Source organism: Trichoplusia ni, chromosome 19 (assembly GCF_003590095.1).
Source record: "Trichoplusia ni isolate ovarian cell line Hi5 chromosome 19, tn1, whole genome shotgun sequence".
In the NCBI taxonomy this organism is placed as follows: domain Eukaryota; kingdom Metazoa; phylum Arthropoda; class Insecta; order Lepidoptera; family Noctuidae; genus Trichoplusia; species Trichoplusia ni.
This window is the reverse complement of record NC_039496.1, coordinates 5,191,924-5,219,917: the sequence shown is the minus strand read 5'-3', so window position 1 is coordinate 5,219,917 and position 27,994 is coordinate 5,191,924. Positions and strand designations below refer to the sequence as shown.

General features: G+C 34.4%; 3 protein-coding genes across 4 annotated transcripts; 1 reads left to right on the top strand and 2 right to left on the bottom strand.

The window, feature by feature from the left end:
• Positions 1-775: 775 nt before the first annotated feature.
• Positions 776-12,681, bottom strand: LOC113503394 (ejaculatory bulb-specific protein 3-like). Its single transcript, XM_026885331.1, has 5 exons — positions 12,095-12,681; positions 11,183-11,357; positions 9,068-9,186; positions 2,126-2,303; positions 776-1,309 (listed from the first exon to the last, which is right to left on the bottom strand). The coding sequence occupies exons 1-5, from the start codon at positions 12,098-12,100 to the stop codon at positions 1,170-1,172; spliced, it is 618 nt and encodes a 205-aa protein (XP_026741132.1). The 5' UTR covers positions 12,101-12,681; the 3' UTR covers positions 776-1,169.
• Positions 12,682-13,027: 346 nt separating this feature from the next.
• On the top strand, positions 13,028-15,303 carry LOC113503393. The gene is made up of 2 exons (XM_026885330.1): positions 13,028-13,869; positions 14,010-15,303. Exons 1-2 carry the CDS (start codon positions 13,345-13,347, stop codon positions 14,619-14,621), a joined length of 1,137 nt encoding a protein of 378 aa, XP_026741131.1. The 5' UTR covers positions 13,028-13,344; the 3' UTR covers positions 14,622-15,303.
• A 459-nt stretch (positions 15,304-15,762) lies between these two features.
• LOC113503392 (protein pygopus) lies at positions 15,763-20,740 on the bottom strand. Of its 2 annotated transcripts, XM_026885329.1 has the most exons (4): positions 20,550-20,740; positions 20,359-20,437; positions 18,605-20,086; positions 15,763-18,440 (listed from the first exon to the last, which is right to left on the bottom strand). In XM_026885329.1, the coding sequence occupies exons 3-4, from the start codon at positions 19,942-19,944 to the stop codon at positions 18,320-18,322; spliced, it is 1,461 nt and encodes a 486-aa protein (XP_026741130.1). In that variant the 5' UTR covers positions 19,945-20,086; positions 20,359-20,437; positions 20,550-20,740; the 3' UTR covers positions 15,763-18,319. The 2 variants fall into 2 exon arrangements, with proteins under 2 accessions (XP_026741130.1, XP_026741129.1); XM_026885328.1 differs by having other exon boundaries at positions 20,359-20,740.
• Positions 20,741-27,994: the final 7,254 nt, after the last annotated feature.

Sequence of the window (27,994 nt, the reverse complement as noted above, 5' to 3'; positions counted from 1 at the left end):
TTTTATTGTCATTTTTTGATAATTTGTAGCATTTGTGCTATAATAAGCATTAATTGGGTATAAAAGTATGTACCGGAAATGTACAATATGGTCGGCGTCAGCAGATACCAATGTACCAATATCAACTTCAGTGTTGCTAGTAATAATTTTCATAGACAAAATTATTTTGTTAAATTTCTATAGAGAAAACTTCGCACTAGTTTATAAATTACTAAGTTCTGAATGATCAATACTTTAAGTATTTATAAGTGTAAAACCGAAAGTAAAAATTGATTGCATATCTTTATTTAAAATGCAGGAAGTGTTGCGAAGCGGATCAAACATCTAATTAAATAACAAATTTCAAACCCCAGACAGGACTCAAACCTGCAACTTCTGATCAAACTTCATTACATAGTTTGAAATCCTATAATTTATTATTTTTGATGATTGCTTCACTGTTACATATCCGCATGTGTAAAATAAATAGCAGTTGATTTTTAGAATAAAAAAGTTGGCCAAAGTATTTTAGAAAGGGTCTATCATACATAATAATATATTATGACATGTTCTTCTGTAATAAAACAGTTTAAGAGGTTCAACACCGAAGTTGATTCTTGATAAATTATCTTTTGGCACATAAAATACTTTTTTTGTTTTGCATAAGTATAATTATAACTTATAATGCCAAACTAAGCAAAAATGGTCGGCACATTTCATCATAACCACTTCCAAGTTTGAAATAAATAGATGATGACACAAAGTTTTTGTTTTCAATAAAACAAGAAAATAGTTATTTAGATTTTTATTCGAAACATAATTTATACAACAAAAATATAATTTAGGTGGATCAGTATGCTGTGATACAAGGTAAGTACTTAGTGTACCTTAAACCCATATAACCTAGCTATTACATTAAAATGTAGACCTATGCTAAACAAGTCAATTTACATTATGCTCATTTAAAATTATAAAATTGTGATCGTTCAAAACGTTTAGAAATCACAATAGAAATTTATCATTAAAATCGATCTTTAGTTTTAAGTTATAAATACTATGATCATAAACTATTTTTTGGACTGAATATTGGTGATTTGTGTCATGAAGAATGGAGGTTTTTTACAGATGCGCACAAATCACTTGATTAATGATTTTATCCCGATCATGTGTTGACATGTGATTCTTAGGTACTAGCCGGCGTATTGACGAACGATTTTGGCCCACTGTTGAGGGAAGTTTCGTTGCACGTACGACAGAGTGCGCTGTATTTGTTTGGTTTCTTGCGGTGTACACTGTGGACAGGCGCCGCGGAGTACTAGGGGCGCCAGTGCTGTAAACATTAGAAAAACGTTAGTCAAGGTTCCCTTTATTCAGAAAAATGTGAGCTTACCACCCCATTTTAATTTACTCTGTTTTATTTGGGGAAGCGAGACACCTGACACTGTTTTATTTCAAAAGGTGGTGCTAGACTTTACCAAACACAAACTTCTTTAAATTCTAAATTAATTACGTTATAATCTTATAGTTGTTAATATTCATTGATTCAGGTAACCGATTCGGTAATGGGTATTATGCGGAGGAAGGTAATTAAAATAAATTGATTATCTTAATGAGGTAGCTTAACAAATTAAACTGGTCACGATTCTCAATTATCTAATAACATGTTCATTAAGTGTAAAAATATTTTTGACACATTTTTATAATACCTTTTACTCATACAAAACGATAAATATCAGTAGATAAAATAATTCCGTTCGAATAGTGTCATTTAATTATCACCAGGCACGTGAACCACTGCTGGCCAGAAAAGCTTACATAGCCAACAAAATGTTAAAAACTGGAATTTATAGAAAACAAATTCCATTTCTCATCCCTTTTGTAAAAAAATACTCCTCCATACCTGGTGTTAGGGGGGTTTTACAGACTGCAAAGGCACAAAGACACTCAGCCTGAAATTGGGACAAGTAATTGTTATCCCATAAAGGTTGGTTTTACGGGAGGATCGAACCCGCAACTACCAATGCATGCACATCGCTTACATTAAATTGGCAACTGGCGTGGTGATTTACACCACTCAACTGTCCAAAGTAAATGATCTTAGGCATTTAGGAGTTCCGTAAAAAAATCATTAAAAAAGTAAACTCACTTTTTAATCTCTTGCCGATGGGATCACAGGGTGCCTCTCCGAGTGCACACTTCAGTTGTCTCTGAATAAACCGCTTGTCTTGGAGAGCGTCATCCAGGGCTGTGTCGGATACTGCTGGTCGTTGCGCCTGCGCAAAGCACGCTACTACCACACAACTTAGCACTATTGCGTATTTGATCTGTAAATAAAAGAAAAGTCATAAAAAATTGGAACATTTTTTTTTTAGATTGTATAGTATTGGATTTTTTTTCAGCCAAGTTGATGAACTCAGGTTCATACAGGATATGTTATTTTTTAAATTATTATGTTGTTAAACAGTGCATTCAGAAACCACATAATTTTGCAACTTAACAAATAGGTAAAAAACTTGAATTTATCTTCTTCATTTAATTGGTCTCCAGTCATTCAACAGAGATAATTTCAATAGTAGTTATGTATCTCAGCATGAGAATAAAATAACGCCAGAAGTGCATCGATGTGGGAGATTGTTAAGATCTAATATTAGAGTTAGATAAATCAATTAAGGATCACACGTGTATGACTTAGTCTGTTCCAATGAGTAATAGGTCTTTAACTTAAAATTTGCAGTAAAGTTTCATGTTTGGTTTATTTACCTATCCTATTATCAGTTCATTGTGTTATCAATATACATATGTATTGTTTATCTATTGTGGGTGTATTCAGGCGTGGTCAGGCCTGAAAAACACATGGGCAGTGATAATAAAAAATACGTTGTGTGGTGTCTGTATAAATGCAGATGCTCAAAACTTTCAGAAAGAAAGAATTTCAAACCTAGAAAACCAGATTAATGCCACGTTTCGAAAAATGGAGGGCGTTAAACTTATGCAGAAATAACTTGAAGTTTATTTTATGACGATAGACTAGAATTTATTATAATAGCGACTTCTAAGCCAGTATGAAATAAACACGTGTTTTGGTCCCTATAAAAAAACTGTGAGCTGTGTCGATGTGAGCCCACTGCACGACGTCGATGACTCGATAACAATCAATTATTCATTACTGAGCACAGCTATTGCAACATTTGGGAAATTTACGTGATTTGAAATCAAAGTCTCCGATAGCCTTGAAGATTTCAAATCGTGAAATCTGATTCATTGCCTAGAATTTCTCGCTAAAACTAGAAGCGTTTCGCTTTAACCATTTCCAAATATAACTTTTGGCAAACATGTTTTTTTAAGTATCTTTTTGATAGGCAACTATTGGGGCCTAAACTTTGATAGACTAATTCAAAGAAGAGTCGTTATCATTGTAGGGTCTTAGGAGTAACTTATGCGAAGCAAAATCTCCTACTAATAAGACATTATGAAAACAATCGATACTTTATAATCACTTTAATATATCCTCTTCCTCTTCAGCGGCACCTATTTGAAGAATCGTGCATGGTTTATCGTTTCCATATAAGGCACTGCCCCCTATTCCCCAGCCTCAATTAACGCCCACGAACCCAAGGTCATCTAGAGTGAGGTTAAGTTATATCACTAATTTCTGTAATAGCCTGCCAGATGTAGGTTAAAAACGTAAGAACGGGTTTCTAAGTCAAGTTATTAACGCGTCTAAATTATAGCTAGCTCATTAAGGCAGAGGCACGAATTTTTATTCAATTGATACGCGAAGCCTGTTAGCTGTCTAAACAATGATTGCACAAGGACTGCGGGAATCCTAAGGACACAGCTATTTCCGATTTGTGAGTTTGACTACAGAATGTTGTGTACAAAAGTGATAAGGAAACATTAGACTATGGAATCATAAAGGTTGTATAATGGTAGGTACAGTTACCACAAGAATTTTTCCTAGAGCAGAGCAATCTGGATCCGTAAAAAAAGTATTATTCTTAGTTACTTTCTCAGTTGCATTGCAATGCATTGCATTTAAGAATCTCAGCTTTACATTTCATGACAATATCTTTGTCTGATCCGTCTAACCCAAAATCAGGAAGAGAGTAGTAGGCAAAATTTTCCAGCTGATCCCGGGCAACAGGGAACAGAGAAGCATTCCGGTAGTGTTAACCTTAAGCTTTCCAATGTCTGGGATAAACTGCGAGGATGCTTAGGGCCAAAAAAAGACATTTCCAATCCAACTCCTATCATTCAGATCCTTAATACAAATATACAATTTTCTCGTTTTCACCATACAAGCATCCCAAGCAATCATAAGGCCGGCAATATGGTTTCCATCGTCCAAATACACAAGTTACCGAACGGATAACACTGTCTTTTCTTTATAACTGTACCAGGATCGAAGCTATACAAAAGAGTGACTATCGTCAGTGAGCACGTGTCTTGAAACCTAATGAGTGTGTAATCAAAATGATCTATGCTCCGCCAATCAGCGATCATTAATATAAATAAAATAATCCGAGCCACGTATCTAAAGTTTATTCGAGTCCTAAAATACTGAATATGGCTTTGTAAACAATTTTTTTAATGTCATGTTGAAAACTTGCCTGTTTGTCTAAGAATGTTAGATGAATTTTAATCTGTCAATTGGTATATCGATTTTGAAGGTTCTGAACCTCGTAAATGAAACAGGGATCCCTTTTAAGATCACTTTTGTTTGTCGTGTTTCTTTCTCGGAACGCGTAGAGTAGAGAGATGTATCTGAGGCCTACTGTTCCTTGACGCAATGAAAACATCAAATTTTCCTTGTTTTAAAGATCGCTCTACGTTTTGCAGCCTTATTTATCATTTGTAAATTAAACAGTCCCTATTTTCGTTGAATAAATAAGGACTCTAGTAGTAGGTACAATTTGCAGGTAAAGGTTTTCTTATTTACCTATGTATTTCCGTAAACAACATCGCAAGTTGACAAATTAATAAACAATCATAAGGGAATTAATTATTTAAGAGGAAATGTCTGGAAATGAACTTTAAACTTGTTTAAAGGTGAATATTTAGTTATGTAAACAGCCAGTACCTTGTGGGTTTAATAAGCATTTATTTAAGCTTCTGTTTAGTCGACATTAATTAAGAATTAATTAATCCGGATGAAGAAAACTTTCGTTCAGTCTGCAACACAATTTTCTAGTGAGTTTGAAGTTAGATTCCTTTTGAATTTGAGTTTATTTCGCGCAAATTTTAACGCAAGCATTTCTGTCTGTTTGTAAGAGAAAGTTATATGAAACAATAGTAGTGATTTCAATATGAAATAAGTATTGTTACTTTACGTTTGCGTCTTTAGAGATGTTATATGACAAAGCATTAGGTAAAACTTGTGCAACACGTTGGCTGACTTAGTTTTTTTGTTTATCTGCTTAGCACAGAAATAAGACTAAAAATATTTTATTGTTGCATAAGTTACAATTTCCATAAAATCAATAGACAGTGGTCCCGAAATTAAGCTGCATCTTGGGGGCCTGAGTAGTGCAAGTACTTAAAGCGTTTTTCTTAGTTTGTAAAGTAAGATTACATCGCAATAACAGTGGGTAGAGTAAAATCTTAAATGTTAGAACTTATAAAACAGATTGAACATAAAAAAAATGCAAAATATGCAAAAGTATTATCCTTAGTTTTACACTTTATTGCTTGTCATATATGCTTTACGCGCATCTAGACATGTAACCACTTAGATGAACTAAATGATCATCGATTTATTAATAAGAGGTATACATGAGAAAAAGAAAAATATGCCGCTAGCCTACATCAATAATAAATACCAACTTAATGCTGCTGTGTAAATAATGATGTTTATTGTGGAACTCTGGTAAATTATCAGTGAATATTTAGGCAGTGTGGATAAATTTAAATTATTATACGATGCACTACACGATGTAGAGCGCTGTCTCACTTCGAAAACTGAAACAAACCTACATTATGAAGACTTGGAAGGCCTTCTGGTATATCTATGACTAATATTAAATTATTCGCAGATATTTTGACATAATTCAACAGAAAAACAAAAGCGTATCATTATTTAGACAGCTGTCAATTGACAGTCACTGAAAATTTGCTTGAAAGGCATCTGCGTCCACGTTAAAACTAATTTATGCATCCACGCAGCCTCATAGTTCAGATATAGCCTCGAACCTCAAACTATACAGTTAATGCCTATTTTTTGTAACTAGCGACCATGTAATACATTCGGCACAATCCCATAATAGGACCCATCATTCAAATGTTCTCACCGGTGGAAAATTGCGCCGTGAGTGAGACCAAATTGTCGCCCTTCGCCTACTTTGGAATTTTTAAAGGAACATTAGGCGATTAAGGTACTACTCAAAATGTTCTGTTTAGAGTAAATCATATTGTTAAGTTCTAATAACGTTTGAAGATAACGATTGATGGATATCTGTTTAACTTACGAGTGTTTAACATGTAAAGATTTTTCCTGCAAACTGTAACATTGATGCTGACATAATATATATCAAAAAATATAGTGGGAATTTAACAAAACATACATAATATTTAGCGAATCGTGTTCCTGGAGTGACTTAGTGGTAAACTAATTTGTATAGTATTTGTATTGTAGATCGCTGCACTAATTTACTTTTTTAACAAAATGTAGAGCGAAAATTTTAAGTTGCGAATATATTTCCATGAAAGCTTTATTTTGTGCTAAAATTACAACAGTCATAATTAATATTTTTCAAGTTGATGTAAATCAAACCAGTTTTTTATTCAACTTAAAAGTATCAGAGCTAAAAAAATATGAGTCATTCGTTTGAGTTTAAAATAAATAAATCGAGTTACCAAATAAGACATGTTTGAATCAATTATGTGCTTACATTGTAGGAGCATTGACATCTTCAAACATGAAGTGCTTTAACTCATAAACAAAACTTTTCGTAACTTACATTGTTTTTTGTTGACACACAAAAGAGCGCGAGATCTGTGTTATGCAAATATGTGAAATGACTAATGAGGTTTTAATAAAGAAGTCCGCAAGTCTTGCAGGTCCATGCTATTTTAACTAGGACACCGTCAACTTATGTAACTGGCCGTATAACTTTATGAATACACAACACCAATATGACGCGGTTATGATTACTATAATCGTAGCGAAAATTATTTTGGATCAGATTATGTATCATCAGTTTTCCTCAATCTATAATTAATGAAGGAAATTATACTTCCACTATAGATCTATATGGATAATTAAGTTATGTTCAAAAGCGTGTTAAAACAGCACGACATACATAATTACGGGGGAAATATTTAAGTTAACTTTAAGGCTTATTTATAAAGTCAAATTGTATGTCAACAGGTAGTAGAATCAAGAAACTGACTGTCCTTCGGCTGCCCAACACTACCGAAAGCTCGAAACGTGTCGCCATAAGGAAAACAGATATTATAGAGAAATTGCAATACTTAAATGCAACTTACCTGCATGGTACTTGTGACGTAGAAAAGTAGAGTCCGAAGAAACGATACACTTTTACTTTCTGTGCACTAGTGAGCCGTTTAGTTAGCGTTTGACCCGGATCTCGGTATTATGATTTCTACAGTATTCCACGCTGTTTTCTCGTAGCCAGTGAAGCGTTTAAGCGTACGTCTGGTTGGAGAATGCTGGACCGAGCCGTGGTGCCGTAACCTCTTACTTAACTCGACAATCCCCTCTATTTCGACTCTGCTGTACGTACTCGAGCGGGCTGCACCGAGATTGTGCGTCAACGTTACGTGACCAACGCTCGACATTCGTTGTGAATAAAACTTTTAATTATTGCAATCATATATTATTTAATTTTAGGAACATATAGAGAACAGGAAGCGGATATTACATGCAAGTGTCAAAAAAGTAAACAAGAAGTCGTAGTTCGTTAGACGATGTGAAGGTGTTGTTGGACTCATTTTCGGAGATCATTAAGTGTTGTGTACATACGTAAAGTATTACAATAATTTGTAAACAATAACATTGAATGTAGCGTAAACAAATAGGGTTTGTGACTATTGTAGGTCAAACTGATAATTAATTAAACAAAATATTTAAATATTATTTGGTTGAGCTTAAACAAATTATTAGATTAGTTACGACGAATTCTATTGTTTATATTTAATTAGTAACTGCGCTTAACCTTCTTCTGTGTTGTAATTATTACAATATTTAGAAGCTTTATTAATTAATTTTCAATTAAAGAATTTTGTCACAGTTCGAAGTTTTACCTTTTTTGTGCATTTGATTTATTACATGTATACTTCTTGGTAGCTAAAAACAATTGCCTCAAATTATGCGGTAACATTTTTTATACAAAAGTCCATAAATTAAAATTTTATTTCTTACTCTCATTGAAATTGTAAAGCTTATAATAATAGGTGTATCGTATCGTGTAATTTTTCTCATAATTGTTTAATTTAAGAGCAACGAGTTTAAGCAATTTAATTACCACCTGTAAAGTAGAACACTCATGATACAAATGCAAGTGTAGGTATTTTAGGAGCACCATGTGTGTACAGACAACTTAACTATGCATGTTGTTCAAATAGTAGCACTCAATGCCTAGAATATAAGGTCGATTTTTGTAATTCATGCTTAATTTTAAATTACCTATCATTTACCACTCTTTTACGGTAGGCTGTACAGACCTAACTTAGGCCCGTACAGCCTACCGTAAAGGAGTGAATGTAACAAATATTCTTCGTAAAAAAAAACACTTATTTTATAGTTTTTTATATTACTTTCACAGGCATTGGTAATTTCAAGACAAAAATATTGGCCGTTTCGTTGTCCGGCTTTAGTCAAAGAACGGACTAATTTTGCATCTCCAAAATCTTTATTATTCCCAAAAATGGCCAAGCCATTTGTTAATTACTGCATATTATTATTCACAAAAATACCGAATTCATACAAAACAATGATTAAATAATTTTCGCTTCTTAAAGTCTGTCAGTCAGAATAAGAAAATACTATAACAAATTTCATCATAAAAAAAATATAACTTAGTTTATTTTTATAAAGCTTTGTTGTTCGTATTCAGCCGTATTGACGAACGATCTTTGCCCAGTCCCACGGATAGTTTCTCTGTACGAATGCTAGGGTGCGTCGAATCTGTCGCGTTTCTTCGATAGAACATTGTGGGCAAGTTCCACGGATTACCAGCGGTGCAAGGGCTGAAAAGAAGGAATACTGTTAAATTACGAATTTAATACCACTGTAACTAATGGGCAAACAACTTTTTTCTCACGCAATCAAAGGGAGGTAGTAAAACCTTGTCTTGTGTGCGGGACAAATACGGAAAACGGAGTGCATAGAGTTACAAGGGGTGAATGGAAATGTTTGTGTGTTTGCTTACATAGAAATGCTTAATAAAAGTATTACAATTATTTCAAACAATCTTATATTATATTATGTCTAATCTAATATAATAAGTCTTGTCAAACGTCGAAATCTTAACAAAAACTCTGTTTCTATCCACCAAAAAAAAAACCTCTAATCATAATACATCGTTTTACAGTAGTATTCTTTTCACATTTAATTTATAAACAGGTCCTTAGATTTGCCTGTTTATAAAGGTTCTGTTTATAAAAATCTTTATATTGTCAGCACATTAAAAATGTTAAACACATGTTTCATGCAAATAAACACATCTTTATTTAAAAATATTTTGTTAGGATAGAACTCCGTAGCATCAGCGGACGCTGCCAACGTTATCAGTTTTAACCTTCACTCAAACTTGATCTCAGGAGTCTGAAGGAGTTTGAAGATTTCCCAATGGAGGTTTTATCTTATGTTTGCCGACATGGTATGAATAAACAATTCAAGTTACACTCGGCCGGTGCACCTCAAAGAAACCCAAACAATACTATCACTGTGCCAACATAGATATGTTCACACTTTCTTGTGATCCAATACCAAATGTGAACAAATGTCTCATAAGGAAATACCAGCAGGTATACACTAATATAACAGAATACGTTGAAAAAGCCTTAACCCAGATTGTATTAAATATTTCTACAGTCAGTCTGTAATATGGCGGATTTGAATGCGAGCTCAGACTGTGTGACTGAGCCCGGCTTTAATTTCAATCAAAGCTAATTTTCGTGTTTATTTCAATTCTGCCTGGTTTTCAGGGCTCCATAGTTCCAGAGCCTTAGTGCATGTCTTACTTAAGCTCTCTGTTCGTCGGCCACCAGGGTGCATCTCATGAACTGTGATAGAGTAGAGGACTATTTGCAGATGGTGTTTGTTGCTGCTATGATAAAAAATACGAAAGTTAAAATAGAAGTAAGTAGGTAGCGATGATTGGTACCATTTTTTTGCATGGAATTTGTGTCGCTAGTCCGATTCGGACTTGGCCGGTTTTATTTTATTTAGTTTTATCATGAAGTATTTAATTAATTTAATAAATTGAATGAAACGCAGAACCGGGATTACCTGAACAAAAGGAGGAAGGTCTATGGCCTGCAAAGCCCAGCAGTAGACGGTACAGTGCGGACTAAATACAGTAGGTACGTAATACCTATAGTAAAATACTATATGACCATAAATAGTGGTGTCACATAATTCATTTTATTGTTGCGGCAAATCTACGTAGCTTGTTATAATGAACATCGCCATAAAGTTGACCATACAATAGACTGTGACTACATTTGACTAATGAGAAAACGACATACAAAAAATACCACGATGGAAAATATGAACAAGTAACCACAATGTGGAGATGCGCTTGTTCGGGTGTAATTTTAAAAATAATTATTTTGATATCTTGTAAATGATCGTTCGCGATACGAAAATCATAGTCATAGGGCCTTGGACTAAAATAGGTAGGTACCCAAGTCTAAAAGACTGTAAGTGCTGATTAATTGTAATGCATCCGTTACAGCTAATCTCGAAAGCGCTCAAAACGTTTTCGATAAAAATGTCCATTAATTCAAAAGAGAGAACTCAAGAAGAGCAAGTTTTATTTTACAGACTTTAAGAGATGTTAGTTTTCAGTTCGTCTCTATGTTTTTTATGTTAGAATCTTTGTTCTACCAGAAGCGGAATAAAGGGGCGGTTCTGTGTTACACTGGATAATGTAGCTCAACTTTACTCAATTTTCCAATTGCGTGACAGCACTTCAATAAAACAAATTACAGTTTTTTCCAAATTTAGAGGATAACTTACTTCTTAATCTTCTGCCGAGTGCATCACAAGGACCGTCTCCGAGCGCGCATTTGATGTGGCGTTGCATTGTCGGTCGGTCAGCTAAGGTCTGTTCCAATTGAGCATCCGTCATCTGCGGGCCCACACGCACATGCATGCCAACCACCACACACACCAAACTTAAAAATACGAGCGCCTGCAAGTATATAAAAAATATAGCATTCCGATGTAGGTAGTACATGGCTGAGGACAGAAGATTTTTGCCCGACTAAGAGACGAGTATAACAAGTAACAGAAAAAAATAAATTTATTTATGATACCTGAAGAGTTTTTTGTGTTGGTTTTGAAAAGTGATGATTGCCGTACATTTTACGATAGTTTTTAAAGCTTTTAGATACATCATAAGTAAAACTTTAAAACATGTCGTTTTTAATAGATTTAATTTTTGAATGTTAGGAGGTAAGTGTTAATTTAAGTAGTACCTATTTTTTACTAGTACTCAGAGCATTCAAGGATAAGGCACTTCTCAGTAAACGCCTACGGATTTTTAGAACCAGATATTAAATTTACAACGTTTTCACTTGAATCCTCCAAGTATGTTAGCAGGTAAATCTAAGGTAAACACAGCATCAAGAAACATTACATCATACGAAGTGATCATTGTACACAAAAGGGGTTTTAAGTGGTATTTTTCCCCAACTTTATTTCTAAAGCCATGAACCCGGGGCGGTGTCGATGACTCACGGTTTGCTTTTAAATGAACAAGATTACGACGTTCCGTCCAAACTGATTGAATAACAACCACGCAACGTTATTTTATGCACAAAACTCAAATCGGGAAAACCACTCTTACTCAAAAAGTATCAAAACAGCATCCTATATCAAAAACAATAAAATTCAAATGATCACAAAATATATTTCATAAATCCTTACCTGCATAGTTGGTGAGCAGCACCCACTGGCCACAAATTTGAGACAGAACTGAATTTAGAATAATAAAACTGTCAAATATTTGGGTTACGCCGGAGCAACGATTAGGGAGCGACTGGCGGCAATCATCGTGTTAATATTGTCACCGGGAATGCGGTTCTCCCCTCTTCGCCTGATTATCTCCTCAAAGTAGAGGGCTTCGACGATAAGTACTTACGATATAAATTGAAGACGTCCATACGCCGTTGTTTTTATCTACGTACTTGCTTCTGGTTTAAATTAATTTGGATCGTAAGTAGAGTAGGTAAATAATATGTGTGTATAATGCATTTGATAATGACATGATATTAGATAGGTAATTACTTAAGTACTTAAATTATTGATCACGTAAGGATTAAAAATTCCAAGGGCGTAGTATATTATTCTGCTGAGAATTTCATTTGTATAAAAACATACTACTAGGTATTTTATCATAGGCACACTTTTTTTAATAAATCTTATAAGCTAGACCGGTTGATTGTTTGCAGTATTCAAACTTTTCTAGAGATCATCGGACATTATCTTTCACCGCTCATTTGGCGGGAACGCATTTCAAAATCAAAATTGATTTATTCAAATTAGGAATGACCATCAAGGTTTAAATTTAAAAGCTCGCGGTAATAGCACAGCGCACAGCCTGCACAGCACTCACTCTGTCCACAGATTATCTAAATCAAGATACTCAGCTACTGAAACGGAATAAGCAAACAAGACTAACATTTTTGAAACTGAAAATACATTTCGATAAAATTACATTCATTTACGTATTTTATTTTTCAATTATTTTGCAAATAGTTATCCAGTTTCGAAATAGAGAAAGTTACTTAGGAATTGGTCGAGGTCAATCGTTTCGCAACGAACACAAATACTATACCACAGATTATTCATCCATAGCTGTTCGTTCGTTTTCGTTTAGTAATTTTAGTATAGGTATGTGGTATTCCAAAAGACGTACAATATTGTGCTGACAGTAAGACAATAGCAATTATTCCTTAATTTATCACCATAACAATTAAATTAAATGTCAAAAAATAAATTAAGAATTGTTTCTTGAACGATTTCATTTAAAAAGTGCTCTTTAAACCGAAGTCAACAACAATACTTATCGTGTAATTATCTTCTTGTCACTCAATCATAAGCTAACAATTAGCGATGTCAGTTTGTTTACTAATTGGACATTAGGCTAAGAAGCACAAAATTTTAAAGTTTTCGCTATGAATGTAGCAGATTCGACTGGAGGGTCGACGTGTAAAGGGCAAGAAAATGGCGACGCATCGAGTGGATCTGAGCGCCCACTCAAGAAAGCACGTTTTGCGTGGCAAGTTAAAGGGAAATACCACTTGAAGAATGATGCAAGTGAAATAGCTAAAACTTCTACTACGGAATCTCTAGATCCAGACCTGGCTGGATCGTCTGGCAGTGCAAGTAGTAGTAATAACGTAGGCGCTGAACAAAACCTAGAGATATTAGGTGATTACTTGCTGAAGCAAGATTTTAACACACTGGACTCTGTTCACCCTGTTATTTCTGACCCTGAAAAATCCGTTCATAAACCAAGTTCAAGTATACCTGCTGATAAGTTACAATACCCCAGATATGTTAGTTCATTTGACAATGTTTCTAACAATGTTTTAAGGACTAATGACAACAGTAATGAGTTTGATTCTCGGTCCATATCTATGGTGGCTTGTCAAAATTTGACTGAAGATCACTACATAGCCCGATGGCAGGCCAAACAGGTATTTAAATATGAAAAATGTATCTGTACATGAATCAAAAATTAGTTAAAGAGACATTTTGTAATAAATAATTAAGTTTCCAATTAGATTTTGTTTATGCATGAAATAAATGATATAAAAGTTGTTTTTCTCTATTTCAGATGGCAAAAGGTGTTATAGACAATACAATAAATCGTGTTTTGGATTCCTGGATTCAAGTTCCATTACCTCAAGAGGAGGATGGGTCTAGATTTCTAGCTCTTGATGTTACAGATTTTATAAACAACCTTCCTGGTGACAATAGTATAGAGAATGAAGGGATACTGATGGCTATATCTGCACATGGCTTGCAGAACACTTCAAATTCAAGCAGCTCTAGTTCTAGAGACATGGAGGATGTTTGTATGCCCACAGATGTTCCTACAGGTCCAGTCGTCGAAACTCCTTCCCCTCAAAGGAGTTTGTCACCCCTACCATCAGATGATGAATCTCAAGAACAAAACAATCCATGTGATACTGATAACTCCTCAAATGATTTAGACTTGCCATGGTCATACTCCGATGATCAGAAAAATGAGACAAGTGACTTGGCACATTTTCCTCTATTCCCTGATGCCTCAAACTTATCCTACCAATATCCTAATGAAAATAACCAGAACTCCAATGCCTTTGATGGAAACATGGTTGACAATCACTGTGATTTCCTTGATGCAGCAGTCATGTTTGCCATACAGAGCAAAGGTTTAACTACACTCGGAACGGATTATGGCTAACATAACATTTATATTGTAAATAGCTCCTAAATTGAAAGTTTAAAAATATATTTCTATAGGTATAAATGTTGCTTATAAAGACTTAATAGGCACAAATAGTTTTTAACCATGAATGTGGTGCAGTTCTGCCATGAAATCAGTATTTTATCATAATTATATTCTCCCAGTCTGTCTGTCACTACATTATGAAATGTAAATAAAATGTATTATTGTGATATATCCTGAGAAACTGTAATGTACTGGTGTCAAATGTTGTAGAAAAGTACAAAAGTTTCAATGTTTTGAAACATATCAAGTGACTGATTTTGAAATATGGACTTGAATTTTTTTACATTACCAATACATATTTTAATAACGGCATGTCCAATATTATTTAGGTATAATCTGTCCATTATCTTTAACTGATAGATTTAGTTTTATAATTTGGTATTTGTTTTTTTATTACCTTGTCTATAGAAAGTTGCGTATGGGCAATATGGTCAATGCATTTAATTGTCATATTATTAATCTGCAAATTATTGATGTTTTAACTAATTGTAGACCTATTTTACTTGTTGTATTCAAACATATATTTTAAGCGAGAATTAGAAAGTTCTATAACATAGTGTTAGTGTAAATGTATGCCATACTGACATTACAGTCAATAAAATGATACTCAACCAAGTTTTACTATTATCACAAATTTGTTTGTTTTGTTCTACGATACTTAACTTTCATCTTAATACCAAGAAGTACGATATCTGTATCATTCTAGATGTGGATATTGCCCTCCTTGCGCGCCCTATGAAACAGATAATCAGTCTGAGTCCAGTCAGATTGCAATCAGCTACACGCGTAAAGCACTGTTGATCAATTCTAATATGGGAATTATTAACATTGAATGGATCAACCACGGGTGTGTTACTAAAATTAAAGAAGGTCCATTGCCATTCTGCCTCTCTGGATAGCATAATGCTAAGCCAAAACAAAAACCGTCATAGTCAAAGGGTTAAAAATATGACAATCCAAGAAAGGTGCATGATTTACTCACAGAACAAACTTACAAAGTACCTAATATTTTTTCGAGGGCCATTATTACGGCTCTTTTCTGTTGGAAAAAGGGGAAAATTCAGCAAACGGAACAGGTAATGTAAAAATAAAATATCCTCAATAACAATTTTATTATTGCTTGTTATTATTCACATAATACAAAATAAACTATGCACAAGTTTTTAAGACCACTGATATTCTATTTTAGATTTCATAAAATATTTTGAATTACAGCTTATCGCCATTGACAACCATTGCGTTGTATGAATAGTGTAATACTTAAGTAACATTTACAAGTGAAATTAATATACAATAGCAGCAGTCTCCCGTCGACTAATTGTGATGTGCTCGCGGCATCAAATTATTATTACATTCATGGCCGAATATCCTAATAAAGTTCTAAATTATAAGTAACTGTACAATTCAATTATCAGCAATTATTCGTGGAGTCATAATATTAAATATATTTACACAATCATAAATACTTATGTATTTCTCTCGTTTGCCAAGTTTTAGAATGACGAAAATATTTTAGAACCCAAGTACGATTCCCATTCTTATCATCCAAATACATTTTGCGCATGAAATAATTTAAATAAGTTTTAATTTTACAATCCTAAAATATAAAGAAAACATATCAAATTTAGAGTACCTTCAACCGATTGAAAGAGTACTGAAAACAATGTCATGGTTATCTAAAACTTGATTACACTCATATGTTAAAAAAAACATGGGTTAAAAACATTTAACAGAATGATGCTTTTCGTCATTGAAGACAATTCAATTTCCAACTAATATTGCATATAAAAATATATCCAAACTGACTCAGCGACCTCAGGTTCTGAAATTTAATCTCTAAAATCAAAATATTGCCTGGTCATGATGCTTACTTTTATAATTTGCATTATTTAAGGGTGTATCAAAATCTTACAAACAAAATGAGACTGCATGATAAAACAAAGCAGTAGGTAATATGGATTTGTTAAAAGTGAATTGACAAAATTATCTCAATGTAATAAATAATTATCATATTCGTAGTCATGAAATATATCAAAACAACCGTTTGGGGTAATCCCATATCAAGATTGTAGCTTCTATATATAGGTCTCTCTTTCCATTTTCTGCATGTTGGAAAAGTTTTAACAGTTTACAGTTTTAAGTCGGCGGAGAATCTTCATATAAGGAGAAGATTGCACTAAAGTCAAGTCATTTAGATTTGATTCGTGAATATAGTATCAGATTGAATAGTTTAAGCCCATATCATTTTAATTACTGTAGAGATAAACTTCATTTTAAAGAAAAGATCTGTTATTTATCTTAATACAACAAAACGCATTGTACTTATTCCTTCATTATTATTCAGTCACAAGATAATTAATTGTTAAGTAAGCCACCAGGTCAATAATTTTATATGCATCATTAACTATTGTTTACATAATTATACTCAATTGATTTCTATAAATTAATTGTAATGACTGAAACAAAGATTCTCAAATTGTGTACTGGCTCCAAATAAAACATATTCATTAAAGTAATTCGAAAAGCTGCACTAGAATGTGTACGGTACGGTACTACACGACCAGCTGACGTCACAACCGTGTAGGCGAGGAGCCAGCAACTCCAGTGTATAATCTCAGTTAACTATAAGCTATTTGTATATTTACACAACTTATACAACATGTTTATTATTATTAAAAAAATCTCCAAAAGTTAAAAAATTGACAAACACATTAACACCCTTATACTTAACAAAGCGTATGGATTCATCATATTTACAAGTACATAAAAATATCGCGCGTAATGTTACATGCAAACTAGGGCACCGAAATTATAAGTACATTATTAATGTATGTATTTATAGTGAAACTAAGATCACCTAAGGTGTCTTACAAACTGTCTTAGCGTCGTCATCCTGAGGCTCGTAGTCTCAGTCACAACTACGATAATACAATGTGTAAAAGACCATGTACGGATCTAATGTGTACTTCATTTAAAATTGAATGTTTACATATAGGTCACCATTTTCATAAGGCGGAGAATGTTTATAACTTATTCATCTAAAAATATTTACAATATGCACAAAGACTAAAGCAACACGCATAACAGGCATCAAAAACTTCTTGGGCAGACATTTATATTGCTTATACTTTGGATTTCCGTGTCCATTAATGTGCTACCAATACTTTAACATTTATTTGCTTCAACAGATATGCGTTGTGACAGGAACACTTGTCTTGTTATATATATTCCATACAAGGTTTATAAACCACAATTTCTTAGATTTAGGTTAATAATAAATAAAATGACAATCATAACAGACTAGACATAACAGGACCGTCTGCAATTTTATCAATAACCTATTCACCAACCATTTTGTGGAGTTACTAGTAATCAAATCATTGATTTAACAGCATTTAAACCAATATTAAGTCTTGAATACATTTACTTTCTTAATTTAATGTTACTATCCAACATGAGATCTTTCTTAGCTAGGGTACCAACATTCCAATTCTTGTGTCAAGACAGACCAACTTCATGCCCAAGCCTACTACATTTGTGTTCACTTAGTATACATCTTATTTGATGCAGTGAAATAAATATATTGTGATGTAAGGAGGTTTGACTCAAATGGGTGGTAGGAAGGGGGGCGAGGGGGGAGCAGCGCAACGCTATGGCTTAAACTTCACCAGTGGTATGTTTTTTGAGTGTAGGCACTTGTCACAAACCCATTCAGCATACACTTCCGCCGTCAGCAGCTGGAAGGCTGGCTCTGTAAGCCCCGTGCACCCTCTGGAATTATGCAAAATTGTATGTAATTCATAACTTCATGTTTTTGAACTAAATTTGTAAAAGGTATAATTTCAAGGAAAATGCTGAAATATAATATTGTGCTCTTTGGAATTTTTGATAACACTTGTTTAGTAAAATAGTAGTTGTAAATATTATTTTCTTACCTATGAAACCAAAAGTTACACCCAGATTCACATAATATTGCTTGATCATTGTCATGCACTTCTTTGTGACAGACTCCACAGGGGTATATGGGTGGGGCATTAGGGTTTTGGGGATTGAACACCATCGGTTGGTCAGGCGGGTACACTTTGCCAGCACTTACTGGCATTGGCTTTGGTCCAAACATTCCCATATTTTGTCCCATTGGACCTACTCCTTGCCCTCCTGGACCACCCATTGCCATACCGCTCATCCCTGCTAAAGGACCACAACTACCCATGTTGCCAGGACCTGGACCCATCCCCATAGATCCATTTCCTGCCATGCCCATTGGTCCACCATGCCCCATATGGGTATTGGAGTATGGTGGGCCAGGGCCCATGGAGGACATGGGTCCGTTTCCGCCCATGGGACCACTTCCCATTCCTGATGGCATAGGGCTACCATGTCTCATGGGGCCACAATGGCCAGGCCCCATACCACCACCTTGCATTGGGTTTGAAGACATGATAGAGTTACTAGGTCCCATAGATCCATTAGAACAACTTGGTCCCATAGGTCCATTCATACGAGGTACATTCATTCCAGGACCTCCACCACCCATGGGACCATTCATAGGTCCATTCATTGATCCTGCTCCCAGTGGACTATGCATAGGTGGTCCCATGGGACTATTGCTCATGTGGCTTCCTGCCATTGAACCCATATTCATGGGACTTCCCATGGGACCTGATGACATAGGTGAGCCCATTGGCATTGAATTCATGGGGCTCATTGGACTACCCATTGATCTTGATGAAGGGCCCATTCCTGGTCCCATGTTGTGATTACTCATACTCATATTTGGACCTCCCATTGGTGACATACCACCCATATGCCCCATAGGACTCATATTACCCATCGGACTGATACCACCTCTTGGAGGCATTTGTGGGTTCATTGGACTCATCCCATGCGGGCTCATGAGCCTCATTGGTGGGCCACCCATACTGTGCATTGGTCCCATCATTCCCATCGGACCATTTTGACTCATCATTGATCCATTCTGACTCATCATAGGGCCATTATGTGATACAGTGGAGGGAGAGTCATCGAAAGGGTTTGATGCAACAATTGTGTCTCCATATCCTGTTAGAGGGGGAGGTAGAAGATCTTGTGCTGTGGGAGGTGGCTGTGGTGGTGTTAAGGCATTGTTAGCATTTGATGTTTTCCTCCGCTTTTTTGGGTTACTTGGCGCTGGTGCCGGCGGAGTCGGCGTGTCCATCGGAGGCTTGAAGTCTGGAGGCCCTAATCCTGGGCCTGGCAGCCTGTAGGATGGCATTCCAGCCAGATTGTGACTCATCCTGATATTATTCAGTTTCAACTCTTACAACCATGATTAAGAATGGATGTTATTAACACATTAGAAAATATATTTGCAGATAAGGCACCGCATTGTCACGAGAAAGCGCAATAACGTGCCGGAAGACTGGTTGTGTCTATTTCTGTAACAAAAAATTTACTGTTTCAATAATTCTACTGCTACATACAGTGAATAATAACGTATATTGATGCTAAAGTACATTGAACGGGTTTCATTCCATTATTCGTCAAAATTCTGTTGACGATGATGGTTACGAATTTACGATTCCCAGGATTGACATTAACGTAAGTAACCTGCTAATAATAAATGAACAAAAACACAATAGTACACGAAATCCAGATCAACTGCACTAATACATACGAGATCTAATAAAATCAATAGTATAGAACTTACTGCATTATCAATTTAGCATCGGAATTACTGATTATTTTTTTTTGTCTTCATTGAGTGAGATCCTAAAGCAGGCGTGCAACTGCAACATATGACCAAATACCAGAACTAAATCACTTTTTAGGGCCAGTTATTGTTATTCACATATCGTTTTCTGTTTGTATAATGTTATAACACACACGAAGTTCACTTACAACAAGATTTAGTAATGCAATATAAGCATTTTTATTTACGACTCACAGTATTCCAAACAACACACGCCACATTCACGATGTACTTTCATGAAGAAATTCCCGCGAGAGGGCGTCCTGGTCTCTCAAATAGTTTTTTAAACATGCAAGGGTTGATACTATTCAACCATAATCTTTCATTGTAATGTGATATTAAAATAATTTTAGCAACATTAAATTTAATTTACAGCCCTTTTTAATTTGTATTCATGATAAATATTATTATTTTTTATCGTTTAACGGTATTGAACTGAGTATTGAGTGTTGCCATATACAATTTTGTCATTTACAGTTTTTTAACTATAATTCTTTTGAGTACTATACAAAATCAAAGTAACTTTAAATTATTTAAACTTTTTTGTTATAAATTAAAAAAACGTGTTTCATTTTTGTTTCTATTTAATTATTACCGAATAATCGACGGTAACGCCATCTTGTTTTGTATGTTTGAACTAATCCCAAACATGATTGCGAATGATCTCGAGTTATACCATGGGGTTGTAAAACGATGAACAGAGTAATTAATAGATGGCGGTATAGTTTAAACAACATTGCTTACGTATTTATGGACACTACTGTACACTACGCTACCTTTGCAATTTTTTTGTACCTGTAGGCACTTTGATCGTTTTTACGAGGGAATTTTCTACAATTTTTCTACAATTTTGAGCTAAGAGTTCTATCACTTCTCACCATTATTCGTAAGGCGAATAATTTGTACAATCCGCAATAGAACACGAATACAACAATCCAATTTACTAAGTTCCAGTTTTCCAGTGACGTATTTGTGGTAAGTTTATCAGAATATATTTATTACGATATCATTGGTGATAAGTATGTTTTTAACCCCCGACGCAAAAAGAGAGGCGTCATAAGTTTGACGTGTCTGTAATCGGTCTGTCTGTCTGTGCCAGTGGCGATTTCATTTTTTGGTATTAAAGTTGAATTATATGAGATTCTTAAGTTGTTGTGTTGTTTAGTAAAAATCGGTTGTGCATTTTATAAGTAACGGGTTGAACGTGGGGAAGAATAACCGAATTTCTGTAAAGACACAATGAAAGCGCGCTGAAAGGAGATTGATATATAAATTAGGGTTCATGAGGGTTCTTAAAGAAAAACAACTGATGTCAAGCAAACTTTTTTATATTATGGCAACTTATGAAATTGATTGTGTACCTAGTGTACTTTGTACCTACTAGAGTTGATTCGAAAATTGTGTTAACCTCTTGTTAATTGTAATTAGATATTTCAAAAAAAGTAGGTAGGTACCTATTAACCCTACCAAGGTTCTTATTACCAGGATTTACAAAGAAATCTGAATTCAAATGAATACCTACTAAAGTTGCTCACATCGCATCGGGTCGCCTGAGCCCGACTTAAATGCACCGCTTAAAAAGACAGATGGATACCCATTATACCAAGTCGCAAGGCTTGCGACTGCATTGCAAACTTCTTTAACTCTTGCCTTTAAAATGATTTAGAACGAACTCCTTTTAAAATATTATGTTATATTCGGACTATTTAGGTGGGTACCTATTTAGGTTGTTTTACAAACTGCAGAAATTACTTTCGAATTAATGTGTGTGTTCACCTACTTATCGTGTTCTAAAACTGTTTTTGCATTTGTGACGAAAGTTTTTTTTACATTTAACAAAATATGTAAAAGTAAAACAGTTAACATATCTATAAATCACCAGTGTCTATCCAAAATAGCTGAGGTAAGATGTAACTAAGAACCCTATAAATGTTGGATTCAAAGTTTATAAAATTCAATGTTTATTTTACCTCTAAGATTTACGTTTCAACTATCGTAAAAGTTGGAGTGAAATATTCTCTGAGATTTCCCTTCCATATAGCAAAGCGTATCTACACCGTCTTTTTTACTTATAAAACTTTGCTCTGCTTCGGTACACCTTGCGCTGTCAAAAATGCATACATTGCAAATTCCCATTTCTCTTCGTAGTTTGTGCCGCGGAATAAATAGAAAAGAGGTTTTACTTCTTTTACGGTTTTGTTTTCTCTATGGCTTGTTCGGGTTTTAGGATTATAAGGTTTTTGATGCTTGTTTGTTTCAGTTGTTGTTGAGGATTTAAAATTAGTTATATTTATAATGAAGATTTTAACAATGAGTTAAAAATTAAGTACAATTTGTGACAAAAGTTTTATAGGTATAGCCATGAACACCGGGTTTGTACATGTCTTATTTTATAACTGTATTTAATAAAATAAAAACTCACCTGACGCAGTATCTGTTTACATTCTAAGCAGGCACTTAAAGTGTTCTTACAGTGTAGACTGTAAAGTAATATAGGGAGCATAAATATTCATCAGGCAGTCATTAACGTAGGTGCTTAAAACTTAGCTAGATTCTCCCTAACTTAGTTGCAGTTTAGCGAACAAAAATAGCATAAATTTAAGACGGTTCTAACCTTGCTTGGTCTTAAGTCTTTCGTCGTAAAATTTATAACGAACTCGTAGGTACTATGATAGTTTGCGCCTTTGAAACTCTCTCGGTATCATACAGTGTTTCTCTGCGTACTTTCTTGTCTTAATGTAACAAAGTTTTGATGTCGAAGGCACTGGCTGGTTCGGAAGTATAGTGATTGAAATTATACAGTGAGAACTTCTTGGATATGGAAATAAATCGGTACGGCCAGGGAACTAGTGTCTTTTCTTAATATTGAGATATACTTTCTTCAATTCACAGTGGTTTCTTAGGTATACGCTGTTAGACATTGAATAAAACTACTTTTACGGATTTTAGATCTCGGTTTAATTTTAGATTTTAGTTCCCGACGTTTCGACACCTTTGCAGGTTGTGCCCGTGACCGCGATACCACAATAGTTTTGCCATTAAAGTGGCCATTAAAAAATGTGTGTAAAGTACTTGCTTCGTCAAGTGCACTTCTCCCGGTGTCCGGGGACCTTAGATCCTATTCTTTGAATATTTAAATAGTTTAAGTAACTATATTTACCATCAACCAATATTTAAACAAAATAAAAGTAACAACGCATTTACAAATATTAACAGGAAGACCCAATATATATTTTTTTACAAAAGACGCTAACTATACAAGAAAAATAGAAAGCTATTCCATTTTCAAATGAATCTAAAAACCTATTACCAACCTCCACACTTACGCTTCCAATCTGTAAAACATTGCAAAAATAAAAAGCATCTACGTAACGGGCAATATCTCATGAAGAACACCATTATTCTTAGCACGTTCGTCTCGCAATTAGCTCGGGCGCTTCGTTTTATGTTGGCAGCGCTGGCGGTGTTGCCAGTGTTGCCACAATAACTGCTCGCAACCGAAGCGGGCTTAATGCAGAAGGCGTGTCTAATTCTACATCAAGTGTTGCTTTAAACTAAGGGCAAGAGTGCAGCGGTGTCTGTGGTTTGCTCCACGCAAGTAATATGTTAATGTAGTACTTGTGTCTTCTCGCTGTTGCTTCGAAATTCAAAATGGCAAATATTTAGCGCTGTTTGCTATTTAAATGTTCGTGAGTTGGGAATAAAGTGTGGTTTGAAATTAAATTGTGTTGTTATTTACTATATTACGGCTTCTTTTCTAGTAGATGCCATGGCTGACAGAATGGTACTATGATGCAGCAGTATTAAACTATAAGGTGCTTAATTTTTTATATTAATAAATCAATGTATTAATTTTCCTTCCGCCTACAACGAAGAAAACTTAAGTTTTAGAAGAAAAACCATCGGATTTTACTCAACTAAAGTATCTACAAAGAGCTTTCAATCCAAAGATCACACAATGTAGGAACAAAGGGACCTTCACAATAATATATAAAAACTCGTTGACATTCATTCTTTCTTGTTACGCCTTCTTTGTGACCTTATTAATGGTTCCTTACAAAATCTTAGCGAAACCTGTCACTGCAACACTGACCAAGATCTCCGTTCTGAAAGCTTTTCTCCACAACTATGGAGAATTGAATTAATGGTTCTTAGAGATCGTCTGTCAAGATACCAGCCATTGTATTAGACCGTCAAGTTCTGAGATTGCAAATATTTTTAGCGGTAAATAATTGTAAAGAGATAAGTGTTTTGGACTTGTGTTGTAGGTAAAATGAAGATGTTTTGGATTTGTGAGTGACTGCGCTAACTTTGATGGAGCAAATAAAATGTTTTGATTAAAGAAAAGTAAGTCGAATGAACGACACTTGTCGAAGAAAAATGTCATTAACATAGTTACATTTGACAGCGCTATTGAGCTGGAGAGGACCTGGAAAATACATATTATGTTCTTATTCTGAGAATACGGCTATCAGTGAAAGCCGATATAATTGTGAGACTTATAAACTGTTTAAGTTGTAGATATTGGTGGTTGGATATGGTTCTCTTTACATATTGGGTTTCAGCATTTTTTTAATAGATTCCAGGCAGGGTAAAATAGATCTATTTTATTTCATTTTTTCTTCTATGGCAACTACTGTATTTCGTCGTTTGTGAAAAAGTCAGTGTTAATAGATTTTTGTCGCTGACACTACACCATATTGCACAGTCAGCGACAAAAGTATATATCCTGGGACAACTCCCACACGGATATCAGACAACTGATAAACTTACTTATATATTACTAAATACATACATATTATAGATAAATTACACCCAGACACCAGAACAAATGATCATGCTCATAACACAACATTTGTCCTGGGCGGGAATCGAACCCACGACCTCCGGTATAGCAGTCAGGGTCACTAACCACTAGACCAACAAGCCCGTAATCACTAAGTAGGCACTTAGTAGGTACTTAGCTCCTAAGTAGTACAAAAATGGCAAACCTAATACCAAGTTAGTTAAGCGTTTGTAATTAAAACTTTTTTCTAAAGAGGACTTAGTAATATTACCTTCTACTAACTATCGGCAAAGTGATGTCTTATAAATAAGGTTCATTATAGGCTACAGAACATATCTTGGAAATAAGTGATCAATCAAATAATATTGGTAGTGGGCGGCACCTATTCATAGAGGTCTATCGCGCATCTTTCGCTAACATTATGGAATTGGTTGTAGACAAAGACGTAAAGGGACAAAAATAAAATGAATTAAAAAATCATTTATTCAAGACTACCAAGTAGTTTATAACCTAGATCATGTTCAAACTATTTAACATAGGAAGTTTAAAGCCATTAGATATAAATAAAGAAGAAAAGAAAACAAGAGCATGTTTGTTATGTTAACCTCATTTCGTTATTCAAATGTTTCAAACTCCATTTCGAAATAAGATTCAAATTTTAATTCCTCTTCAATCTTCCAGACGAACCATTTATAGCTAGCTACTCAATTCATAAAAGTGTAATAATGAAATTCGTATTACTCATAGCGTTCTTAAGGGATCCTGGCGATTCCTCCTCCGAATTCCTTATTGGACAGTCTCGGGAGACGCGAAGCTTTGAAGACAACTAATTTATCCTTCGTCGAGTAAATTAGTATCGATCTGGATTACGATAAAAAATTGGCTTTCGATGTCCCGATTAAGCGTAAGTAAGAGATAATTTGTTTTGAAATGTGCCCAATCTAAATGTGATTAGGACGTATCTAGTTAATATGTGTTTCTCATTACTCTAGGGAAAATGCGTGGAGATATTAAGTCGTGCGTAATAATGTAAATATTTGTGGTTGAAAGATTTCTTTTTCTGAAATTTACGAAAACATGCGTATTGGTAACGTCAAAACTGTATTACAGCCTCTTTCAGCCTCTTTATTGCATTTTTTTTCAATTTTCAATTTATAAAGCTTGGATTCATACTCTTTAGCTTTTATGAAGACAAATAAATTTGGCTTACCACTGCCCAAAAAGATTTATTTATTTATTATTTATTTATTTATTTAATAATCACACTAATCTACCATTACAGGTTACTTAACCTAATGCGGTAGCTAGGACTTAACAAAGGTTTTTATTAAAGGGTATTTATGTGAATATTTAAGATTTAACTGATTTGAATTTAAGATAAGAATATTGTACTTGTGGAAGCATGACGGCGCTCTACACAATATATAGCGACATCTCTTTTCCCCAACCGAGGCAGCTTTCTCAATGTGACAGTGATTTAATAGGCCTATTGTAGTTCAATCAGTTTATCATTAACGTAATTATGATTAAGCCATTACCCCATAGATGATGAGTTAGAGGTCGGCCATTTGCAATGCATCTCTTATATTTCATAACTAGGTTGTCACGAGTAAAATGAGCTAAAATTTAACTTGTAGTTCCGAGCTCCAAGCTACGTGTTAGTATAATTAATTGTAGTTCATTTAGCTCTGGGGACAGCGCATATTATATCTAATTTTGCTTTGAAAATGTTTTTTAATTAATAAAGTGTTGCCAATTAAATTAAAAATTCGTGTAAATCAGTTATGAAAAGATATTAAAATGGTTTTCTGTGGGTTTAGCAGGCATACTCGGTGTAAAGAGGTGAATACTGAAGAAACTGTTTTTATTTAATTAATTGTTTAAGCTTCTCCTTAAAACATAAAAAGAAAACAATTTCTAGGGAAACAAATACACTCGACAGCAACTTATACAAGTTTTCGTCTGTTCATTACAGGAAAACCTATTCATCCCTTTTGTTATTTGACTTGCAATATCTTGTTAACAGCTAAAAACATGATGGCTATATTGCTGATATGGAGACTATCAGACAATCTCTTAAAAGTGAAGTCTATCACATGGATGGTACTCATAGTTTTCTTCCATCTGTTAAGGCAACAGTCCTTATGAAAGACATAATTATTTAGGTACATCCTTGGAACATCATACTACTTTTGAAACATACTATGTAAAGGAAAGGAAAAATATCGAAGTCATTCCATGAAATGAAAAGTTAAATGAAAACAGACATCCAAAAGTTACCTAAAGCGTTTTTGTTGCTATAAGTACTTTTACGTATGTTTAGACAGTCAACTTGTTATCCAAACAACTCGAAAAGAAAAACATTGCAAAAACAACTTGCAGAAGAAAATATAATTAAAAGAACCCTTCGGAATGTTTATATTTATGAGAAGGGTGGTAAAATGTTAATGATCGTATTCATACTTGGAACGCACATAAAAAGTAAAACAATCGTTCATTTAAACTTATAAACATTCTAAATGTTTTTTCAAGGGGTCTTTATATAATTTGTAATTGTACCTTTGTTAATGTAATCTTGGGCTAAAAAACCCCTTTAAAATGAAGAATAAAATATTCGTAAATTCAAGTCAGACGAACTCAATTGCGAGGGAATGGTATCGTTTTATTGAGGAGTCTATTAATCTAATCTAACTTCTACTAGCTCCAGCATCAGACCAGCTGTAGAGTATGTTGTCAGCATGTAATATCATGCGAAATTTTAAGTCGATTGGAAACCGACAAGTTGGTCAAATTGCCTTCAGAGAAGGG

Coding starts and splice junctions, on each gene's coding strand:
- LOC113503394 (XM_026885331.1), bottom strand. Junction 9,187..11,182: donor ACTCGGCAGAAGATTAAGAA/GTAAGTTATCCT, acceptor CCTTCTTTTCAG/CCCTTGCACCGCTGGTAATC. Junction 2,304..9,067: donor CGTGGGACTGGGCAAAGATC/GTTCGTCAATAC, acceptor TTTTATTTACAG/ATCAAATACGCAATAGTGCT.
- LOC113503393 (XM_026885330.1), top strand. CDS start 13,345: ATGAATGTAGCAGATTCGACTGGAGGGTCGACGTGTAAAGGGCAAGAA. Junction 13,870..14,009: donor CCCGATGGCAGGCCAAACAG/GTATTTAAATAT, acceptor TCTCTATTTCAG/ATGGCAAAAGGTGTTATAGA.
- LOC113503392 (XM_026885328.1), bottom strand. CDS start 19,944: ATGAGTCACAATCTGGCTGGAATGCCATCCTACAGGCTGCCAGGCCCA. Junction 18,441..18,604: donor TGTAACTTTTGGTTTCATAG/GTAAGAAAATAA, acceptor GCATAATTCCAG/AGGGTGCACGGGGCTTACAG.